The sequence below is a fragment of the Benincasa hispida genome, chromosome 4 (genome assembly GCF_009727055.1).
Source record: "Benincasa hispida cultivar B227 chromosome 4, ASM972705v1, whole genome shotgun sequence".
NCBI lineage: Eukaryota > Viridiplantae > Streptophyta > Magnoliopsida > Cucurbitales > Cucurbitaceae > Benincasa > Benincasa hispida.
Window position 1 is genome coordinate 43,331,879 of NC_052352.1, and position 18,603 is coordinate 43,350,481.

General features: G+C 32.5%; 1 protein-coding gene across 1 annotated transcript; it reads right to left on the reverse strand.

The window, feature by feature from the left end:
* Window positions 1-6,684: 6,684 nt before the first annotated feature.
* On the reverse strand, window positions 6,685-8,091 carry LOC120075628 (chlorophyll a-b binding protein CP24 10A, chloroplastic). The gene is made up of 2 exons (XM_039029198.1): window positions 7,783-8,091; window positions 6,685-7,458 (listed from the first exon to the last, which is right to left on the reverse strand). The coding sequence occupies exons 1-2, from the start codon at window positions 7,998-8,000 to the stop codon at window positions 6,909-6,911; spliced, it is 768 nt and encodes a 255-aa protein (XP_038885126.1). The 5' UTR covers window positions 8,001-8,091; the 3' UTR covers window positions 6,685-6,908.
* Between the last annotated feature and the right edge of the window lie 10,512 nt (window positions 8,092-18,603).

The window sequence follows — 18,603 nt, forward strand, 5'->3', positions numbered from 1 at the left end:
TTTTTCTTCATTTCTAAATTGATTGTAAGAGTTGCTCTTGATCCCTAAAAAGAGTGGTTGTAACAGTTTGATTCTCAATGGTGGAAAGATTTAGGTTTGTCCTTGCACCAAAAAAAAAGAACATTGTAGTAGTTCGACTCTAAGTCGTGGAAAGAGTCAAAGACTTCTAGTGAAGTACCCAAGAGGAGCTTGTAATGTGGAAGTAGGCCAATTGTTCTCAACCACTATAAAATGTGTCAATTTCTCTATCCCTATCCTACTTTCATTTTGAAATTAATCAACTACTAGATTTTAGTGCTTGAAATTAATTACAATTTTCATTTGAGAAATTAATTGTTCATTTTGATTTTTTTTTAATTGGTATTACGAAATTGTTATCAAAATAAAATTCGGTACTTTAAAGTATTATTATTAGTTTCTTGATAATTTTGGATTGAATTTATTTTCATAAAAATGTTGTTTAAATTATTTATTACTTAGCATAACTTGATTAATTTGTTTAATTGGGCCCACTTGGAGAAAAAAGTTTTCATTACTTTAAATTTAACCCTATTCAACCCCCTTAGGGTTGCCATACTCTTGACTTTTTATATGGATGACCCAAATTGAGGGGAGAAATGAGATTTGGCCCGTTGATTGTTTAACACAGGGTAAAATTACCAAAACAAATTCCTTGCGTGCATGCGGAATAGCGAATCTTGCTCTTTGGTGTCTTGCTATCCGACTTCTCTCTCTTGTTTGAAGGAATTTTGTGATCACTTTCTTTAATTTCTTGAAACAATTAAATATCAAGTAAACAAGAAAAGGTTAAGTAACATACATTTGTCAATCCACAATTGCAACAAAAACTCTAGTTTCCTTCTTGAAGTTCTTCTAATTCAACGAGGTCTTTGACTCGGTTTATGGGAACCACTTCTTGAAAGAAATAAAGGGAGGGAAAAAGAATTTTCTTAGAACTTTTCCAAGAAAATTGGGAGAATTTCTAGAGGGAGAGTTTCAGAATAATTGTTTTGTAAAGAGTATGTTGTATAAGGGCTCCTAAGGACCCTATTATAGATCTGAGTTACTCCTAACCTTATTGGGAATTTTAAATTGAATATTTAATACTATCTAATATTAATAAATATGTACCAAAATAATATCTCATATTAAATGGTTTTAAATATCTAAAACATATTTAAATATTTATTTTCGGTGGAATCTTTAATTTGAATCTAATTTAAATTAAATAATTAACTATTTGAATACAATTCAAATTAATTAATTAATGCTTTCTCCAATTATTTAATTCAAATTTTATTTAAACTAAATAACTTAATTATATGAATCTCATCTAAATAATTAATTATTTGAATCATATTCAAATAAATCAATTCTCCCATTATCTATTTATTTCAAATCTTATTTAAACTAAATAATTTATTTATTTATATGGATTTCATCCAAATAAATAATTAATTGCTTGAGTCATATTCAAATAAATTAATTCTCCATATTATAAAGTTATGATTTGAATCTCATTCAAATAAACTTTATAATAAATTCATGTAATTAATTGTATCAAATACAACTAATATTTTCTCTAATAAATTTGAACATTTTAAATTTTCTTTGAATGTAGTTGATCCTTGTTGTTTCTATGGTGGGGGACTTTATGGACCTATATATATTAAGCTCCAATGATCCAATATTAATTAATTAAACTCTTCAATTAAATTAACCTTCATTCATTAGCTACAGGGCAAACCACTATAAACCCATAGTCGAACTGTAGGACAAGTTGTATCCATGGATATAATCAATATAAGCAAGTCGATTCTTCACGATTTGTTCATAATTACAGCTGGGTTAGATGTTTGTTTTACCCTTATAATTCCTCTTTTCCTTAAGTACCACCGAAACCTCTAATGAACAATTTGTTTATGATCCAATTATAAACTAAGTCCCTCTCGGGTCAGTGAGAGGGTGAGGTTCCTTGTTCAAGACACGAAATTAGCACTTAAGGGAACAGCTCATCTACTTACCTTATGCGGGAAGGAGTGAATTCCATCTTGTGAAGTTATATTCCCAGCTCCTCATTTAGTCAAGTTCCCAAAATGGTAGGTTTATTGAGTCGACAACTTGAACCACCCTTACCAATGCAAATCTAAAGACTGATCCCATAAATAGGAGTTCATAAATCACTTCTGATTAAGATCGAGTCGCATATGATCATCTTATGAAATATTAATCTCATCAATTAACGAATTTACAAAGAGAGATTGAATATTTTGTAGTTCGGTCTTATACAAACTCTTTGTATAGGATACCTACTCACATGTCTCCACATAAATAGTTTGGATTAAACCAGTCGTAACTATGACAAAGTGGGTCGTATCCATAGTGTCACCAAGATAAAACACTCAACCTTATCCATATACTATAGACTTTTAGGTTATTTCTTGAACACTATCTATCTGTATGTCAAATACATACATGTTCAATACTCCATGGAATAATCTTGGATTTTTTTTTGTTAATAGAATTTATTATTTCATAATTAATGATTAAATAATCAACTAACAAATTATGAGACTTTATGGCACAAATCCCAACATCGTACCCTTTCCTTCTCTCATAGATCGCTCTCCTCTCACATGGACCACTCTCCTCTCTCGTTGTCTCGCTTTGTTGTTCTCTCCTAGTTTTGCTCTCCGGCCTTTGGAGCATGCACAAGTTGGCGCTCGCCAAATTTGATATGGTCGCCCGCTGGAGAAGAGGAAAGAGAAGAGGAGAATAAGAAAAAAAATCCTTCGGAGAAGAAGAGGAAGAAGAACATAAGAAGGAGAAAAAAAGGGTAAAAACCCATTAGAGAAGAAGAGAAGATTCTAAGTTTCTCTTTCCCTTACAAAAGAGATTCTAAGTTTCTTTTTGAATATTTTAAAATTAGATAAATGTGTGAAAATTTCTCATTTACGATCTTTTGTGAAAAATAATTTTTTTAGAACAAGGCTAACAAATTTTGATGCATTGTTAGACTATTATTTTATTAATATTTTAGACATATAATGACAACTTAACTCTAATATTGCGAAAATGAGCATTTGTACAATCTTTTGGTCAGAAATTCAATTCTTCCACCTCACGTATTTAATTTGATACTTTTTTGTCAATATTTTACCACATAAATAAGGTTGTAAGCTTGAAATAAAATGGTTTTTTTTTAATAGGTAATATAATTATACAACATATTCCACAGCCTGGGATCAAGTCAACAAAACAACAAACACAAGCCAAGTCAGGATTCAACAGAAAAAAAATCAAACCAAACGCAAAACATTACAATACACCGGAAAATAAAACATAGAACAGAGAACAAAAAAAAACAAAGTCCCACAATTGGAGCCAACAGCAAAACAAAGACAAAAACATAAAGAAGAAATAAAATGATTTGTGGTCCAAAATTTGAGTAAAAACATAAATAGTTTTTGTAACATAAATAGTTTTTTGTAATTTCTTAGAAAAGGTGTAGGATGTTTACTTGTGTGTTTTTTATATGCTTATTATTGTTTCTTTTATTTGATTAGTGAATATCAATACATTTAACATATTGATGCTGTTTTATCAAACAATTTCTTTTTTGTTTTAAAAAAATCAACATGCAATTTTTTTAAAAAAATTAAATTTCATTACTGTTGGTATATTAGATAAAAAAGATATTGTAAAATAGTCAGATTTTAGTTAGAAAAAATTATTTCAAATGGTAAAACTATTGAAAATATTTACAAGATATAGAAAATTTTAGAACTATCAATGATAGATGCTAATAGACACTAATAGACTTCTATCAATGACATTGATAGACACTGATAGAAGTATTGATAGTTCTAAAATTTTATTATATTTTGTAAATATTTTGATTTATTTTTTTATATTAAAAATAGCTCTTTTAGTTATGTACAAAATAAAAAAAATTTAAAGACCATGAAAAAATCTTTTAAATTTTAGAAAACAAAAACAATTATCCCACATGATTTTTTTTTCAGTCTTTAAAAGTTAGAATTATCCTACACGTTTTCATTTTTTGTTTTTTGTTTTTCTATTTTCTATTTTCATATCTATTTTTTAAGAAACAGCATTATTGGATAACCATTTTCATTTTTTATTTCTAAATTTTAAGAAATGTTTTTTTAAAAAAATACCAAATTTGAGAATAAAAAATACCAAATTTGAGATACTATTCTCTCATTTCACTTTATTGTGTATTTATGTCTAGCGTTTAATACATTTGGCTTCGTTGTTGAGAGGTGTGCGTCACAATTTGTGAAGTGAATAAATTTTGGGTTCGTATCCCTGCGTTTAAGTTAAGTTTTTCTTTATTATTATTACTTTTTATTATTTTTATCTTCCCCCTCAAAACTCCATTTTTTTACTTCTTAATTACATAATTTTTTATGTTTAAAATTTAAAAAATTTAAAATTTTCAATACTTAAGACTTTTTTTTTTTTTTTTTTTTTTTTAAAAAAAGATCAGTATTTAGATTTTTATATTATTTCTTTTTCATTAGGTATGTTTGCATCTTTTTAGTTTTAAATTTTGAATTTTGCAATTTTAATGTTCACAATTGGAACCATTAAAAATTTGTCATATATAAATTTTGTACATCAAACATGCATCTAATCTTACTTTAACATTTTATAACACAATATTTATAACATAATTGTGTTGAATACGAGGTGATTTAATGTGAATGACTCGAGTAAGATATAACATTGCAACTCAAATTGGACAATATTTGAATGATATATGTAGATAAATGTATTGTTGTTTTAAATTTTGAAAGACTTATTTGTATTAAATAAGGTAAATTTTTTATTATTTGTATATTATATATTTTAATGCATTTTATATATTTTTTATAAGGCAAATTGCAAAAATCACTTTTGAAATATGGTGACAGATGCAATTACATCCTTAAACTTTCAATTTTAAAAATTAAGTCCTTTAACTAATATCACTGTGGTGTTTTTTGCAATTTGCCATTTTTAATATTATATTTTTATATTATATATATAATTAATGTGTACACTTGAAAAGAAGGAAAAAAATAAAAATACAAACAACCAAAAACAAAAAATGACTATCAAATAAGTTTATGTTTATGTTTCTTCATTTCAAAAAACAATAAATAGAAATAGTTATCAATTATGTTCTCATTTCTAATTCTACAAAACAGAAAACAACAAGGGGGTGTTTGATGTGCAAAGTCGAGTGGAATTGAATTGGTAATTATTGTTTGGAGAGTTAAATTATCTGAAGAGTTAAATTGTCTATATTTCTGATGCAAAGTTGAGTTGAGTTGGGAATTGTTATCTATGTTTAAGTGTTAAGTTGAATTGAGTTGAATCAGAAAGTCTACGTTGAGTTACGTTCTTTTTTTTTTTTTTCTTTTTTTCTCAACATTATAGTAAACAGGGGCGTCACCCACTGACGCTATCCAACTTGTATGGCGGATCAGTTACCCCCATCCAACCACCAAGAAAGTTTATTACTAGCCAGGAACTCTCAAGTGGGCTAACTGGAACTACTAGTAACGGGATTTGCTTGATGAGAGGACGGAATGGAACTCTTGTTTGACTATTCTCCCTGCTCGGTGGTCGAAAAGCCTCTGCGTCAGATTGTCTTCCTAGCAAAATGACATTCTCCTAACTAAGAGGGTCAAGGGCAGCTTTTCTTTTCTTTTTTTTTTTTTAATTATGCACATATTTTCCTAACTTTTTTAAGACAAATAAAAAAACTTTCATTTTCTTCCATGCTTAAGACATAACAATTCTTTACAAGATATTCATATACTAAACATAAAATTTTGAATTCAATTTTTAACACTCAATTACATAATATATTTTTTTCTCCATTGGAAAAATCCAATGAAAAAAAACGCATATAAATCTAACATATTTTCAGAAAATCAGAACCCAAAAATCTAATGACAAAACCTACAGATTTAACATACTTGGAAAATCGAAACAAAAAAATCCATTAAAAAAACTCTACATATCCAAAATTGTAGGCAAATCAAACATGCAAGGAACAATAATAAAACATGGAGAGAAGACCGATCCAAAACCCCTAACAGAAACTCTAGAAAATGTAGATGTGAACAAAAAAAAAAAAGAAAAAAAATGAAAGAGGAGGAAGAAAAATAATTGGATCTACAACAAATAACCACACACATAGTAAAAAAACCCCAAAGAAAAATATATAGAGAAGAGGAAAAAGTGATTGAACAAGAAAAAAAACTATACGATCGAGAGAGAAGAGAAAATATGAGGAAAAGAAACAGATGAGACAAAGAGGACGAACCAGATGGATGAAGAAGAGAGCTGGGAGAGATAATAATGGGAGTAATATGAAGAGACGGATGAGTGAGAAAAAGAAACCACATAAGAGAATAATGAGGGAGTTAGAAAGGAAAGTTAGAGAAAACATATCGATTTAAGGAAGTAAAACGATAGATTATTAAACCTACTGTTTTCATTTTATCAGCGGGCCAAAGGTTCTTTTTGTCCACCCAACTCAACTCTCCCAAAATCACCGAAATAGAAATGTTAAATGTACCTATTATGTTTCATATTACTCCGCCGTTGAACATGAAGATGAACAACCACAGCGTTCTTTGCCATCTTATGATATAAACCATAAACTTTGAGCAATTCAAGCAACTAAGAATCAATAAGGCAAAGTGCAGAGACTTTGGAAACGGCACACACTCAATTTTGAAGTTTGATTTTGAGGCTCCAACAAAACCCCATTCAAAATCTATCTCCAAATCATCAACACATCTTCCGTCCCTTTTTTTTTTGTTAAATTATGAACAATTTTACCTTCACATCAACAATTTTTGGGTTTTTTTTGTTTTTTGTTTTTCTTACAATCCAAGAGCACCCAATGGTGTCTTCCCCTGTCCAGCTTCAAAGTAGAAGGTGAGCATTGCTAACATGGCGATCCTAGCATGTTTGATCTCCGCCAACTTCAATCTCTCCAATTTCTCTGTGTCTGGAATGTAAACCCCATCTTTAATAGTTCCTGCAAATCCCAATGGATCGAAGAATTTTCCTCCGGGATACCCTTGTTCTCCGGTTGCGTTTGCGAAATTCTCTGCCGTCCTCGACCATGGCGTCGCCCATTCCACCGATTGAGATTCTGGGTTGAAGAAATCCACCCATCGCTTGCTTTCAACCCATCCCATTAGCAGAAGCTGAGTTCCTAGCAGTGATCCGAAGGAGAATGGAGCAATAGCACCTGGATCTGCTCCAGCTTCGAACCATGGGATCCCACTCCAGGCTTGTCCTATGAAGATTCCGACCACTGCTGCCATTGCCCACCGGCCGTGGATCAGCTCTGCCTCTCTGTACCACTTCAGAAATGCTGGGTCCTTCCCCAATCCCAGTGGGTCGAACCCGTAGTCGCCTGGAAGTCTACGCAAATGGAACAAGTAGTTGCTCATGAACTGTTTGATGAAATGCCTCTTCTAAAGTTTTCAACTATGGTTGTTTAGAAAGTGTTTGATTAAATGCCTCTTCTAGATTATCAAGAGTAACTGCTTTGAAAATGTTCGATGAAATGTCTATACCAGAATTTTAGACAGTAATTGCCAAGATCATTAACTGTTTGATAAAATGCAATTCTGTTTCCTAATTTTCTTCCCCTGTTAAACTAAGACTAAAACCCTGTTTTCCAACTGCAGATTCAAAACAGTAACTAAACAATGTGCTAAGTTGAAGGAAGTAAAAGAGACATACGAGCCATCAAGCCATTCTGGGTCGACCAAGTTGCCACCGCCCTTAACGGCAGGGAGCCAAGACTTCTTAGGCTGAGCAGCAGCGACAACGACAAGCTTGCGAGAGCTAACAACATTGACACCGCCTCGGACTCCGGCCAACAAGGTCTGAGTTCTGCTACCTCCACGGAGGAAGGGTGAACCCAACCCATTAAGCACAGCACCAGAAGTTGCAGCCATGGCGGTTTGAGATGGGAATTTTCAGGTATGTAGTGGACTATGTCTTATGATATGACGAAGAAGAGGGTGTGTGGGAGATAATTGTGAATTGAATTGTGGGTTTAAATGGAGCCATGTAGGAATTATGAAGATGAGAATCTGGAAGGGAAATCTGATGGGAGGGTGTTGGATAGATTTCGGACCAATGAGAAACAAGTTCTTCATCCTCTCTTACACTGACCACTTGGCTGCCAACCACGTGGACGATCGCTTCTCTTGTTAGCCCTTTTTCAGCCTCATCTTTCACTCCCAATTTCTTACTATGAATCTCAAATCCTTTGAGAAATTAATGCCCAACGCCTTCTTTTGGATTAAAAAGATTTCTCTTTTGCAGGTTAAAAATTAAATTATCATTTTACTTTCCGTGAATCTTAAATTTAGTCTCAAATGTTAGTTTATTTTTTACTTTTTTTTCAAAAACTTTTTCTTATCTATTAGTATTTTGACTATAAATTTTGATTACATATTCACATATTTTATTTTCTTGTTTGACAAATATTATTTTTATTTAACCAATTTCGATAAAAATAAATTTAATGTACTTTAAGATTTATTAAAAGTATAGCTACTAAAATTGAACATTAAAAATATAAGGAAGTATGAGGATCATTTAACCTTTTTTTTGTTGTTTGAGGGATTGAGTTAGTTTTAGGAAGTCTTGAGTTAATATGTATGTGGAGTTAGGAACTTTGTATTTTGGGTGTAGAGTTGAGTTATTAAATTAGGGGTATCTAATGCAATTGTTTTTTTTTTTTTTTTCTTTTGATAACTTAAAGAAGTAGTTTTCTACGAGCTATTTTGTTAGTTTAATTTTTTATTCAACTATTTAATTACACTCGTATGTTTCCAAATTTTCTACACTCAATTGAGATGTCAATTTAAAAACTTCATATATATTTTACAATTTTCTTCATGTAACCAATGTACTTAAAGTAAATAAAATACTGTTATTCATACAAATGACAAAGTTACGATATATGTTCACATCAGCAAAATGTTGATTAGTTCAGAGTATTTGTATATATCACTACTAATAAAATATGAAATAGGAAATTTTAACAATATTATATATGAAATTAAGAATGTATGTTTAAAAGAATGCATCTATTTGTTGTATGAAAAAGGGTTTCTCAATTTTTTTAAAGTATAAATGTATGTGTAATATATAGGTTTTTTTCTTATAATATATGAAATGTCTCTTGTATTGTGGGGTTAAAGAAATGGATTGTTAATATTCTTTTTTAACAAGTCATTTCATCTCCTTTTCACATTTTTTATAAAAAAAAAAACTTGAATTAGGACCTATTTTGATTGTCTAGGAAAAAAAATATTTTTCAAATAATAATTCTCGTTTAAACACTTTTATAAAAACTGTTTAAAATAAAAACACTCACGTGGTTGGTAATATTTTCTCAAAAATGTTTTTAATACACAAATATATTTAGTTTGTTATATACTCAAATTGTTTTTATCAATGGCATCTATACTATTTAAAATGGGTTTCATGGAGAAACTTTTGATTTTTCTTTTTGGGCTATTTATTTGGTAGTTATATGGATGTATGATGTAATTTTAATTATATACTTATAGACATTTTTTTTTTCAAATGAAGAGTAAGTTATAGAAATGACCTTAAATCATAGTTTGAATTAATCATTTTCAGATAATTAGCATAGAGTTTTTAATTGAAGGCAAGTAAAGTGACATATTTCTCCATGTTAGCAAGGTAGGTCCGCTATAAAGCCTATCGGCCAAAGAAAAAACGAAATAATAATATTTTGACTTAAATTAAAAATTGAAATTAAGAAAATAATATAATAATTTAAAACAAAATAATTTTTCTTTATACTCCGAGAGAATTATGATGAAATTAGAAAGAAGAAAAAAATAATATTTTGATTTAACTTGAAGCTTGAAATTAATAAGATAACCAAATTATATAAATGAAAATATATATTTTATTTTTTTTTAATATTGAGATAAGTTTTTCATGAAATTTAGAAGTGTATGTATAAACCTGTGACTTTTTGTTGGATTCAAGATTTCTTTAGCACAATTGATGTTGAATCTCGAAATTTAAGGAGAACTTGATAAATAAGATAACTATATTTAATTAGTCATTTTGCAAAATGCGCTAAACTATTTTTTTTTTTTTTTTTATTGAAAAATGGCTAAATTCTAGTTTTTAACAAAATCTAGAAAAATGATCAATGGACTAATTTACCCTTGTCCGAAATTAACAAACTACACAAACAACCTCTAAAGTACAGAAATCTTAAATCCAATTTGAAAAAAAAGATAGGATTATTTTTGGAATTATTTCTCTAAAAAACATAATATTTTCTTATGCAAACTTAATTGATTACTAATTTCTTGAGATCAAATTAAGAAGCATAATATTAGGCATAATCATGATCAACTTTCATTATCAATTTAACTATTTGCATGATAGATTAATAACGATCCAACTTTATAGGTCCAATTAAACAAACAATCACTCTAATTGAATATTTGATTTAACATGTATCAATGATCAATGTAAAGAAGCACGATAATATTGTAAAATAATCAATTCCACAAAATCTATGAAAATACTAAGAAGTAATTTAAATTCATCAAGGTTTTCTCTCTTGAGTTCAGTCCTTTGTAATATCTAAATGCCAACCATATTTTCATGCAATTGAAACTATCAGAAACAACATTAAGCTTCTTCATTAGTAGCCTATAATGTTTTTCTATCACTTTTGTGCATAATCCAACATCAGTTTATTATGCTAGTTTCGGTTTAGAAATCTCTCTCTCGAGCAAATTTAAAAACTTTATGTCAACTAAATTAGTGATCGGGCCTTTAATTGGATATAGCAAATATGATAAAAAAGTAAATGCATTCAATTGATAAAACTAATTAGAAACAATCCATTAGTAATGTTGAAATCAATCTAGCCCTAGAACCAATAACACTTTATTCACTCATAATGTTCATAATAAAATCCTCAAACATGTTGTATAGAGACGTAAAAGAGAAAGAACGAAAAGGATAGAAAACTAGTCGTTGATCTCGAGCCGTAGTGACACTGCATCAACGTCTTCTTTTCAATCAAGTCTGATCAATCCCAACATTTAAGCTCTGAAAACCTCTCTAAATGATAGCCTCTCAACCTCTTTGAAAATGGCCTAAGTGATCCCCAATCAAACTCCCACCTTGTCGTCACATTGTGACGATGTAGCCAAGGTTGAGAGTCATCAAAAGTATTTTTCCATCCAAAATAAAATTGAAAGTTCAAACTTAATGTTGTAGATGAATAAAGAATGAAAAAAACAAAGAAGACGAATGAGTCATTCGTCTAAAACAACCACCCTGTTCAAAAGTTATGTCCTAATTATGAAATTTTATTTTTGTCATAGTGCTACAAAGTCACATTGCTACAATATGGTGCTGCGCCGCCATAACATTTTTTTTCATATTCTGTTTGCAGCGTTACCCTGCAACACTAGGCTTCCAAGGGTATTTTGGTCTTTTTGCAACATTTTGAGCCCCGCTGCTCTGGTGACCCTTAAGTGCTTCATTTTAGTCCATTTTGCACCTGAATCATCTCGAGAGTCTCCTAAATTTGATATTTGTCCATGCATTTTCAATCTTTGTCTTACCTTAGGTCAATATTTGAGTTTCCTAAGAGGTATTTTCGTCATTTTACACCTATTTAGCTCGTTCTAGTCCAAACACTTGATTCCTATAAATGTAACAAATAAAGCATGAACGAACACAACTAAGCAATAAAACCAACCAAAATCTAACCCTAAGAAAGCACTTTTTAGGTGCTTTTCAGCGGTGCTACTCCATGGCGTCACAGCTATTGGGGTTGATGCCCTAAATCTTGTAGGGTCTTATAGTTTGTAATTGTAATGTACAAACATTTTATTTATGTAATAAAATATTTGATTTTTTTTTTTTAAAATTAGTTGGATTAACTACAAACTAATAAACTAACATTCAAAGGTTATCTTGTAGCTTAAACATGTATGTAGAGACATACGGGTGGATCATGTTTAAGTGATAACCTAAATGGTCTGTAGTAGATGGATAAGGCTAGATACCTTACCCTGGTGACACTACGAGTATGACCCGCTTTGTAAGTTTTACAATTATTTTAAACTGCTACAAATGATCTGATCCTGATCATTCATGTGGAGACATGTGAACGGGGATATTCTATACAAAGGAGTTTTGTATAAGAGCAGACCATGAAATGTTTAGTCCCATTATATCACGTCGTTCATAATAGAGATTTACATTTCATCAGGATGACCATAGGTAACATGACCTGCATCCTGAGTGAGTTGTGAACTTCTACCTATGAAAATGGTCCTTTGATTTGTATGAGAGAGAGTGGTCAGATCGTCGACTCAACAAGCCTACCATTTTGGGGATTCATTTGATTGGGAATTTGGGAACACAACTACACAAGAAGGAATTCACTCCATCAATGTATATAGCTCTTTTTTGGATTCAATAGTAATGACCAATGAGAATAATTTCCTACACCCCGTTCCAGATTTCCCTTCTAACCTAGAACGAAGCGTGAAGATATTAAACATCACTTCTCTCTATGACATCTACGTCCAACTCTTAATATATCATGTACTCAAGATCAAACCCAGACTTCTAGACCCATTTCCAAAAATAATCTATGTTGATTGACAGAGTTTAGGAATTTTATTTAGTTTAAATCACAATAGTGTTTAAAAAGATTTACAGACCAACAGTAAGGATTATTTTGAACAAAACCTCCCATGACATGTAACTCACAAGTTTTAGCTATTCTGGAATACTTTCAAATACATGCACAGATAATACAACAGATGTTTAACAACACTAGTGGCGTTTGATAGCTCAGCTAGCACCAGGAACTTGTCGCTACCTAGGGGTGGGGGAAAAACATAAAACATGGAAAGCATGAGCTAAAGCCCAGTGAGTGGTAATTTAGTATAAACATAAATTTTCTCTTTCCAAACATCAACGAATTATAAAAAAAAAAAAAAACATTCTATAAATTGTTGGAAACGTATATAAGATTCATTAATAGCTCAAACTCGTATTATTCAGACAATGACATGATCATATTTCATATAAATCACATTATAAAACATTCAGGCGTCATCAGAAAACCACACAAACTCTGTACCCAAATACTCGTTTACAATGGCAGGTTATTCTGGACAAAGAATGCCCCCCTCCCCACGTGCGATGTAAACCAAATCACAAGGTCATACGTGCACGTAAAGCTACCTCAAGGCTAAGCATAGATACACCCCACAAGCCCAGGTTACTTTGGACTCACCGGTATACTCTGGTCACATTTGACCCTGGTGGTAGCCCTCTGATAGCCTGGGTAGCGCTACAGGTGCAGGTTCCTCTAGATTTCTCGGTATACTCTGGCCACATCTGACCCTGGTGGTAGCCCTCTGATAGCCTGGGTAGCGCTACAGGTGCAGGTTCCTCTAGATTTCTCGGTATACTCTGGCCACATCTGACCTTGATAGCTCCCTAATCGCCTGAGCGATGCTACTGAAACACATTCAAGTAGCACAGGAAAATAACCATCTCTCGAGTACAAGAATTAGTAGTTTGAAACCACTTTCAAAATCATTCAACATTTTTAAATTCAACATCAAGAGGTTTTTCATAATCTCTCAAATTCTCTTTTTTTCTCTTCCTCTCGGTTCTCATCATTTTCCCCTTAATTTCCTTTAATTTCTAGCTCAGTTATGCCCAATAAGTCTTCAACAAGCCAAATTTACCTTTAAAACTAAAAAATTACCAAAATTTTACCACATTTCAAAATGTTAACTTTTTTACTTTGACTTTGACCATTTGACCATTGACTTTGACAATTGACTTTGACCTGTCCCGAGCATGCCAAATTCATCATCAAATTTACTTTACAACATGCTTAACTAGGTTCGTTACCTCAAATTATTCCTCCAGTCCTTATTTCCTCTTCCTAAATAAACAAACGTCAATCCAAATATTTTTATTTTTAATTATAAATCTTAACAAGAGATCAACATCAAACTGTTGGGGTTGATGCCCTAAAGTCTCGTGTCCTGTAGTTTGTAAACAGTTTGTACGAACGCTTGTGTTGTTAATATATGATATTTACTTCACATCTTGTATTTTCGATGGACACAGAAATATATCTATGGTAAGAAGAGTTCAGCTGTTGGTCTTTAGTGGAATGCCTGATAGTTAACGGATGGTGGATCTCGTGACTAAAGAGTTTAGTCAGCTATTCACAGACCGTTAGAGCTTCGAGCCATAGGTCTATTAAGTCACCTGGGTAGCTTGGATAAAGTTGAGAACCAGTATTTGGGTTAATTTGAAATGTTCAAATTGACATGAGGAATTTCGATTATATATGATATAATTGGACTGGTTAATTATATATGATATAATTGGCTAAATATATGAGATACATTATTTTGGAGGAAATAAGATACAAATATGATTTAGATCAAGTAGAGGAGAAAATACTATAGTAGATATGTGATATCAAACTATAGGATAAAAATATAATATGATTATATTAATTAATTAATTAATTGATTAATTATATGATAATTAAGCCAATTTTTACGTTCGGACGTGGGTTAGTGGATAGCGTCGGTTATTGTAACCGATGAGTTAAAATGAAAAATGTTTTCATTTTTGAATCATCGTTCAATCGCCCAAAGAATTCGTGAAGCATGCGTTGGAGAATTCTAAGCGATCGCTTAAGAAAATCGAGAGACTATACAATAGCTCTCCTTCGCCTACACGATCGAATAACTTTTCTAAACGATCGTATAGTTTGCCGATTTTACTAAACAATCGTGTACTTTTTCCTAAACGATCGTGTAGCTCCTCTTAAACGATAAGCATTTCTGCTATGCGATAGCGTTTCTTCCCTCTCACTTGCTTATCGCCTACACGATTTGTGTTTCCTCCCTTCTCTACCAAATTCACCAAAGCCCATCCTTTGGGATTTCACTCCGAGAATACTGGAGGCTCTTTAGTGGTGGTGTCGTCCCCGCGACGTTCGTGTTCGTGCAGTTGTTCGTGCTGTTTTTTACGTTTCCGGTGGATGTTGGTAGATCGCTTGGAGGGTTTCGTTGCTTGGAGTGCCGAAGTGTGAAGACTGTCTTCAACTGGTATGACACTCTTTCCCTTCTATTTTTGTTATTCATAGCATGCCGTTGATTAGAGTTTATTTACATAACTGTATGTGTTGAATGTATAATGTTGTATTTTGGTCACGGTGAGATCGGAGCGATCCGAACGCGCTCATGGAACTCTTAGATATGAGATCCTTCAATTGGTATCAGTGCCAGGTTCTGATACTCCGATTTCATGCATTCAACGAAATGAGAATTACATTCATGGTGGGTGCATTTCTACGCTGTTTAATTATTAAATCTTTTGTGGATGTGCGGGATTAATGGATGTTTTTGGGATGATTAGTCTCCATTTTATTTAAATTCTTTTACATTTGCGGTTGTTTGTAAAGGCCCCTGCATTTTTGGGTATTAATAATCAAAATCGAGTATGTATTCAAAGTTTGTTTGAAGTTTTGAGTCGTTCGTCGAAGAAGTAGATCTGTGCAAGCATTGCATAAGAGTGGTACGCGATCTGGGCATACATCGCAATTCTTCGAAGAAGGAGGCGATCTAGGGTTGATCGCATCATGCAGAAGATGTTCTACGTGATTGCTGTCGATCGCATCGTATTGATGAAGAAGTACGCGATCGCGGTTGAATGCATCGTTTAAATGATGGGGTATGTGATCAAGAGTGATCATATTGTGTTGACGATCGAGTACGTGATCGCTGAGTATCATTTAACGATCGCGTGCGCTAGACGATCGTTTAGGTTAGCAAGCTTCATCGCTTAGTAACTGACTAAATGATCGCTTAGTATCACAAGGTACATCGTTTACCTAATTGTATACATCGTGTAGACGATGAGATGCTCGCATATCGTTTAAATCGCGCGCGCTAGACGATCGTTTAGGTCAGCAAGCTTCATCGCTTAGTAACTGAATAAACGATCGCTTAGCATTATAAGGTAAATTGTTTACCTGGTTGCACGCATCGTTTATACCTGTCTCTTATACACATCTAGATGTGTATAAGAGACAGCCGTTTACCTGTCGTAGCGCTACACGATCGCATAGACGATCAGGCTTCATAGTCTCGTCGTCGTCTACGCGGTCGTTTACTTATGCTTCTATCGTCTAGTGTGTGCTAAACGATTATCTACCTACTAGAGTTTACTACACGATGAAGGCCTCCTGGTGGTTCAAGACCCGATTCTCCTGTGAACCGGTTTGCTCGATGAAAAATGTAATAGATAGGATTTTTTCATTCTGGTTTTTTGTAAAGGCTCATCCCGATCCATTAATCCTTTATTTATTACATGCGATGTATGTTTATATGTCATATGGTATGTACATATAGTAAATCCCACCTTAGGTTATGCAATGGTCATGCATCATCTCTTTATTGTAATTGTTATAATTTAGAGAAGCATGATTTTAATTATGTAAGAGCATGCTCATGCATCATATAATATAAGAGTTATATTTATGCATGCATAAAAAGCATTGACATGCATCATCTTTATATTATAATTGTTATAGTATAGGGTGAATGATAGCATGTTTGCTAGGTTGTTACGCATTATATAAAAGTTATATATAGTAATGGCCGGACATTGCATGAAGCATGACATATAGGTTATTTTATAAATGCTATAAACGCCTCGTTGTGCGCAATGGTTTTTGTTGTTTCTTTTTAAAAGTTAAAGAGAAATTAGAACTAAAAGAAATAAGAAAGACATGCATGCTCACTTAGGTTTAATTCATGATTTTAAAGTGTTTAAAACTTGGATTACATAGACCTAAGATCACGGTTGTAATATGATTAGCAACCCTAAGGATTTAATCTTTTAATCAGTTTAATAGGATTAAATTGGTTAATAAAAGGTTAAAGTGTAGCAAATCTATCTATAAGGGACCTTTTGTCTAAGGCGGATTCTATCTAGGCTGGTGTATTTAAGTTGACGGAAACGTACCACCCCTACCTAGGAACTTACATAGAAAGGTGAATTAGATAGATTTGATGCATGCATATAAGTTAAGGACAGTCCATTAAAGTATTTAAATGTGACTACTTGAACTTCTTCATATTTCATAGACAAACGTTGTTTATGAGTAGAGTTTAAAAAGACGACTTAGACTAAAATCAGTAGCCGGATTGTCTAGGTTAATGAATCCCTAGGTAGAACATTCAGTGGGAGGTACTTGGGGCATAAGATGCTTCACTTAAATCTTTCACGTTTCTTCTAAATAGTCCACACCGTGAAATCTATCCTCGGCCTCGCGACACCTTTGGTGTGTCGGTGTTTGGGTAGGTCAATATCAAGGTGGATGGAGAGAATGTTCATAGTAAATGGGAGCGGGAAGTGCGACAACATATCCCTCGGTCTCCCTCGTTAGGTTGAATAAAGTTACTGCGCATCGCCTCGAGGCATCCTGGGAGTGTCCCCCTAAAGGATGGCAGTTTTGCATATTTCTTTATTTGATCTCCTGTAAGAGGATAAAGTATGATTCAAATATTAATTATATGAATGAGATTCATACAATTAAATTTAGTATGAATATGATTTATGTTAAATACCATAAATAATTGAGAGGAATTGAATATGATTTGAATATTAATTATATGGATGAGATTCATATAATTAAATTTAATATAAATATGATTTATATTAAATATCATGCATTGTTGAGAGAAAATAAAACTATAGGTTATATTGTATTTGATACAATATAAAACTACAGGTTATGAGCACTATAAGCATAGAACATTGAGTAGCCAAAAGCTCTTATTTATGCTAATTTAGCTTAATTACATTGCTTCACTTCAATACACAACTCAGTTGGATGTTGGTGGCTTGTACGGAGGCTTGTAAGAATATGGTGGCGGTAGAGTGGCTCATTAGGGCGGGACTTTGTGTGAAACCTAGATTTCCATTTTCCTACTTAAGTAGGAAATAAAAGGGATTAACTAGGTGAAAGTTAAATCCTAGGTTAAAGTGAAGGAAAATTTCTAAGTGTTTAAATGCATTGCTTAGTAGCTTTGGAATAAGCCATAGCTAGTGGAAATTTGGTTAAGTATAATGCCAACAAGGAACCATGCATTGGAAGCCAAGGAGAAAAATGACTAAGTGTTTGACAATGCGTTGGTGTGGTGCCATGCATTAGCCATGAAGTTTTGAGAGGTTACGTGAGCATTGAGAGAGGCTGAAGTATGGCCAAGAACAACGCATGCGGTAGCCAATACCTTGAGAGGTTAGAACAATGCATGCAGCGTGATGGATGTGATAGATAGAGGCATGCGGTGATGCGGTGTGAGGGCATGCGGCGATGTTACGCATGCGGTAATGTTAAGGTGTGCAGCCGAAGGTATGCGTTGATGGTATGCGACAGCACTATGCGTTGGTGTCACACGGTGATGCTATGCATTG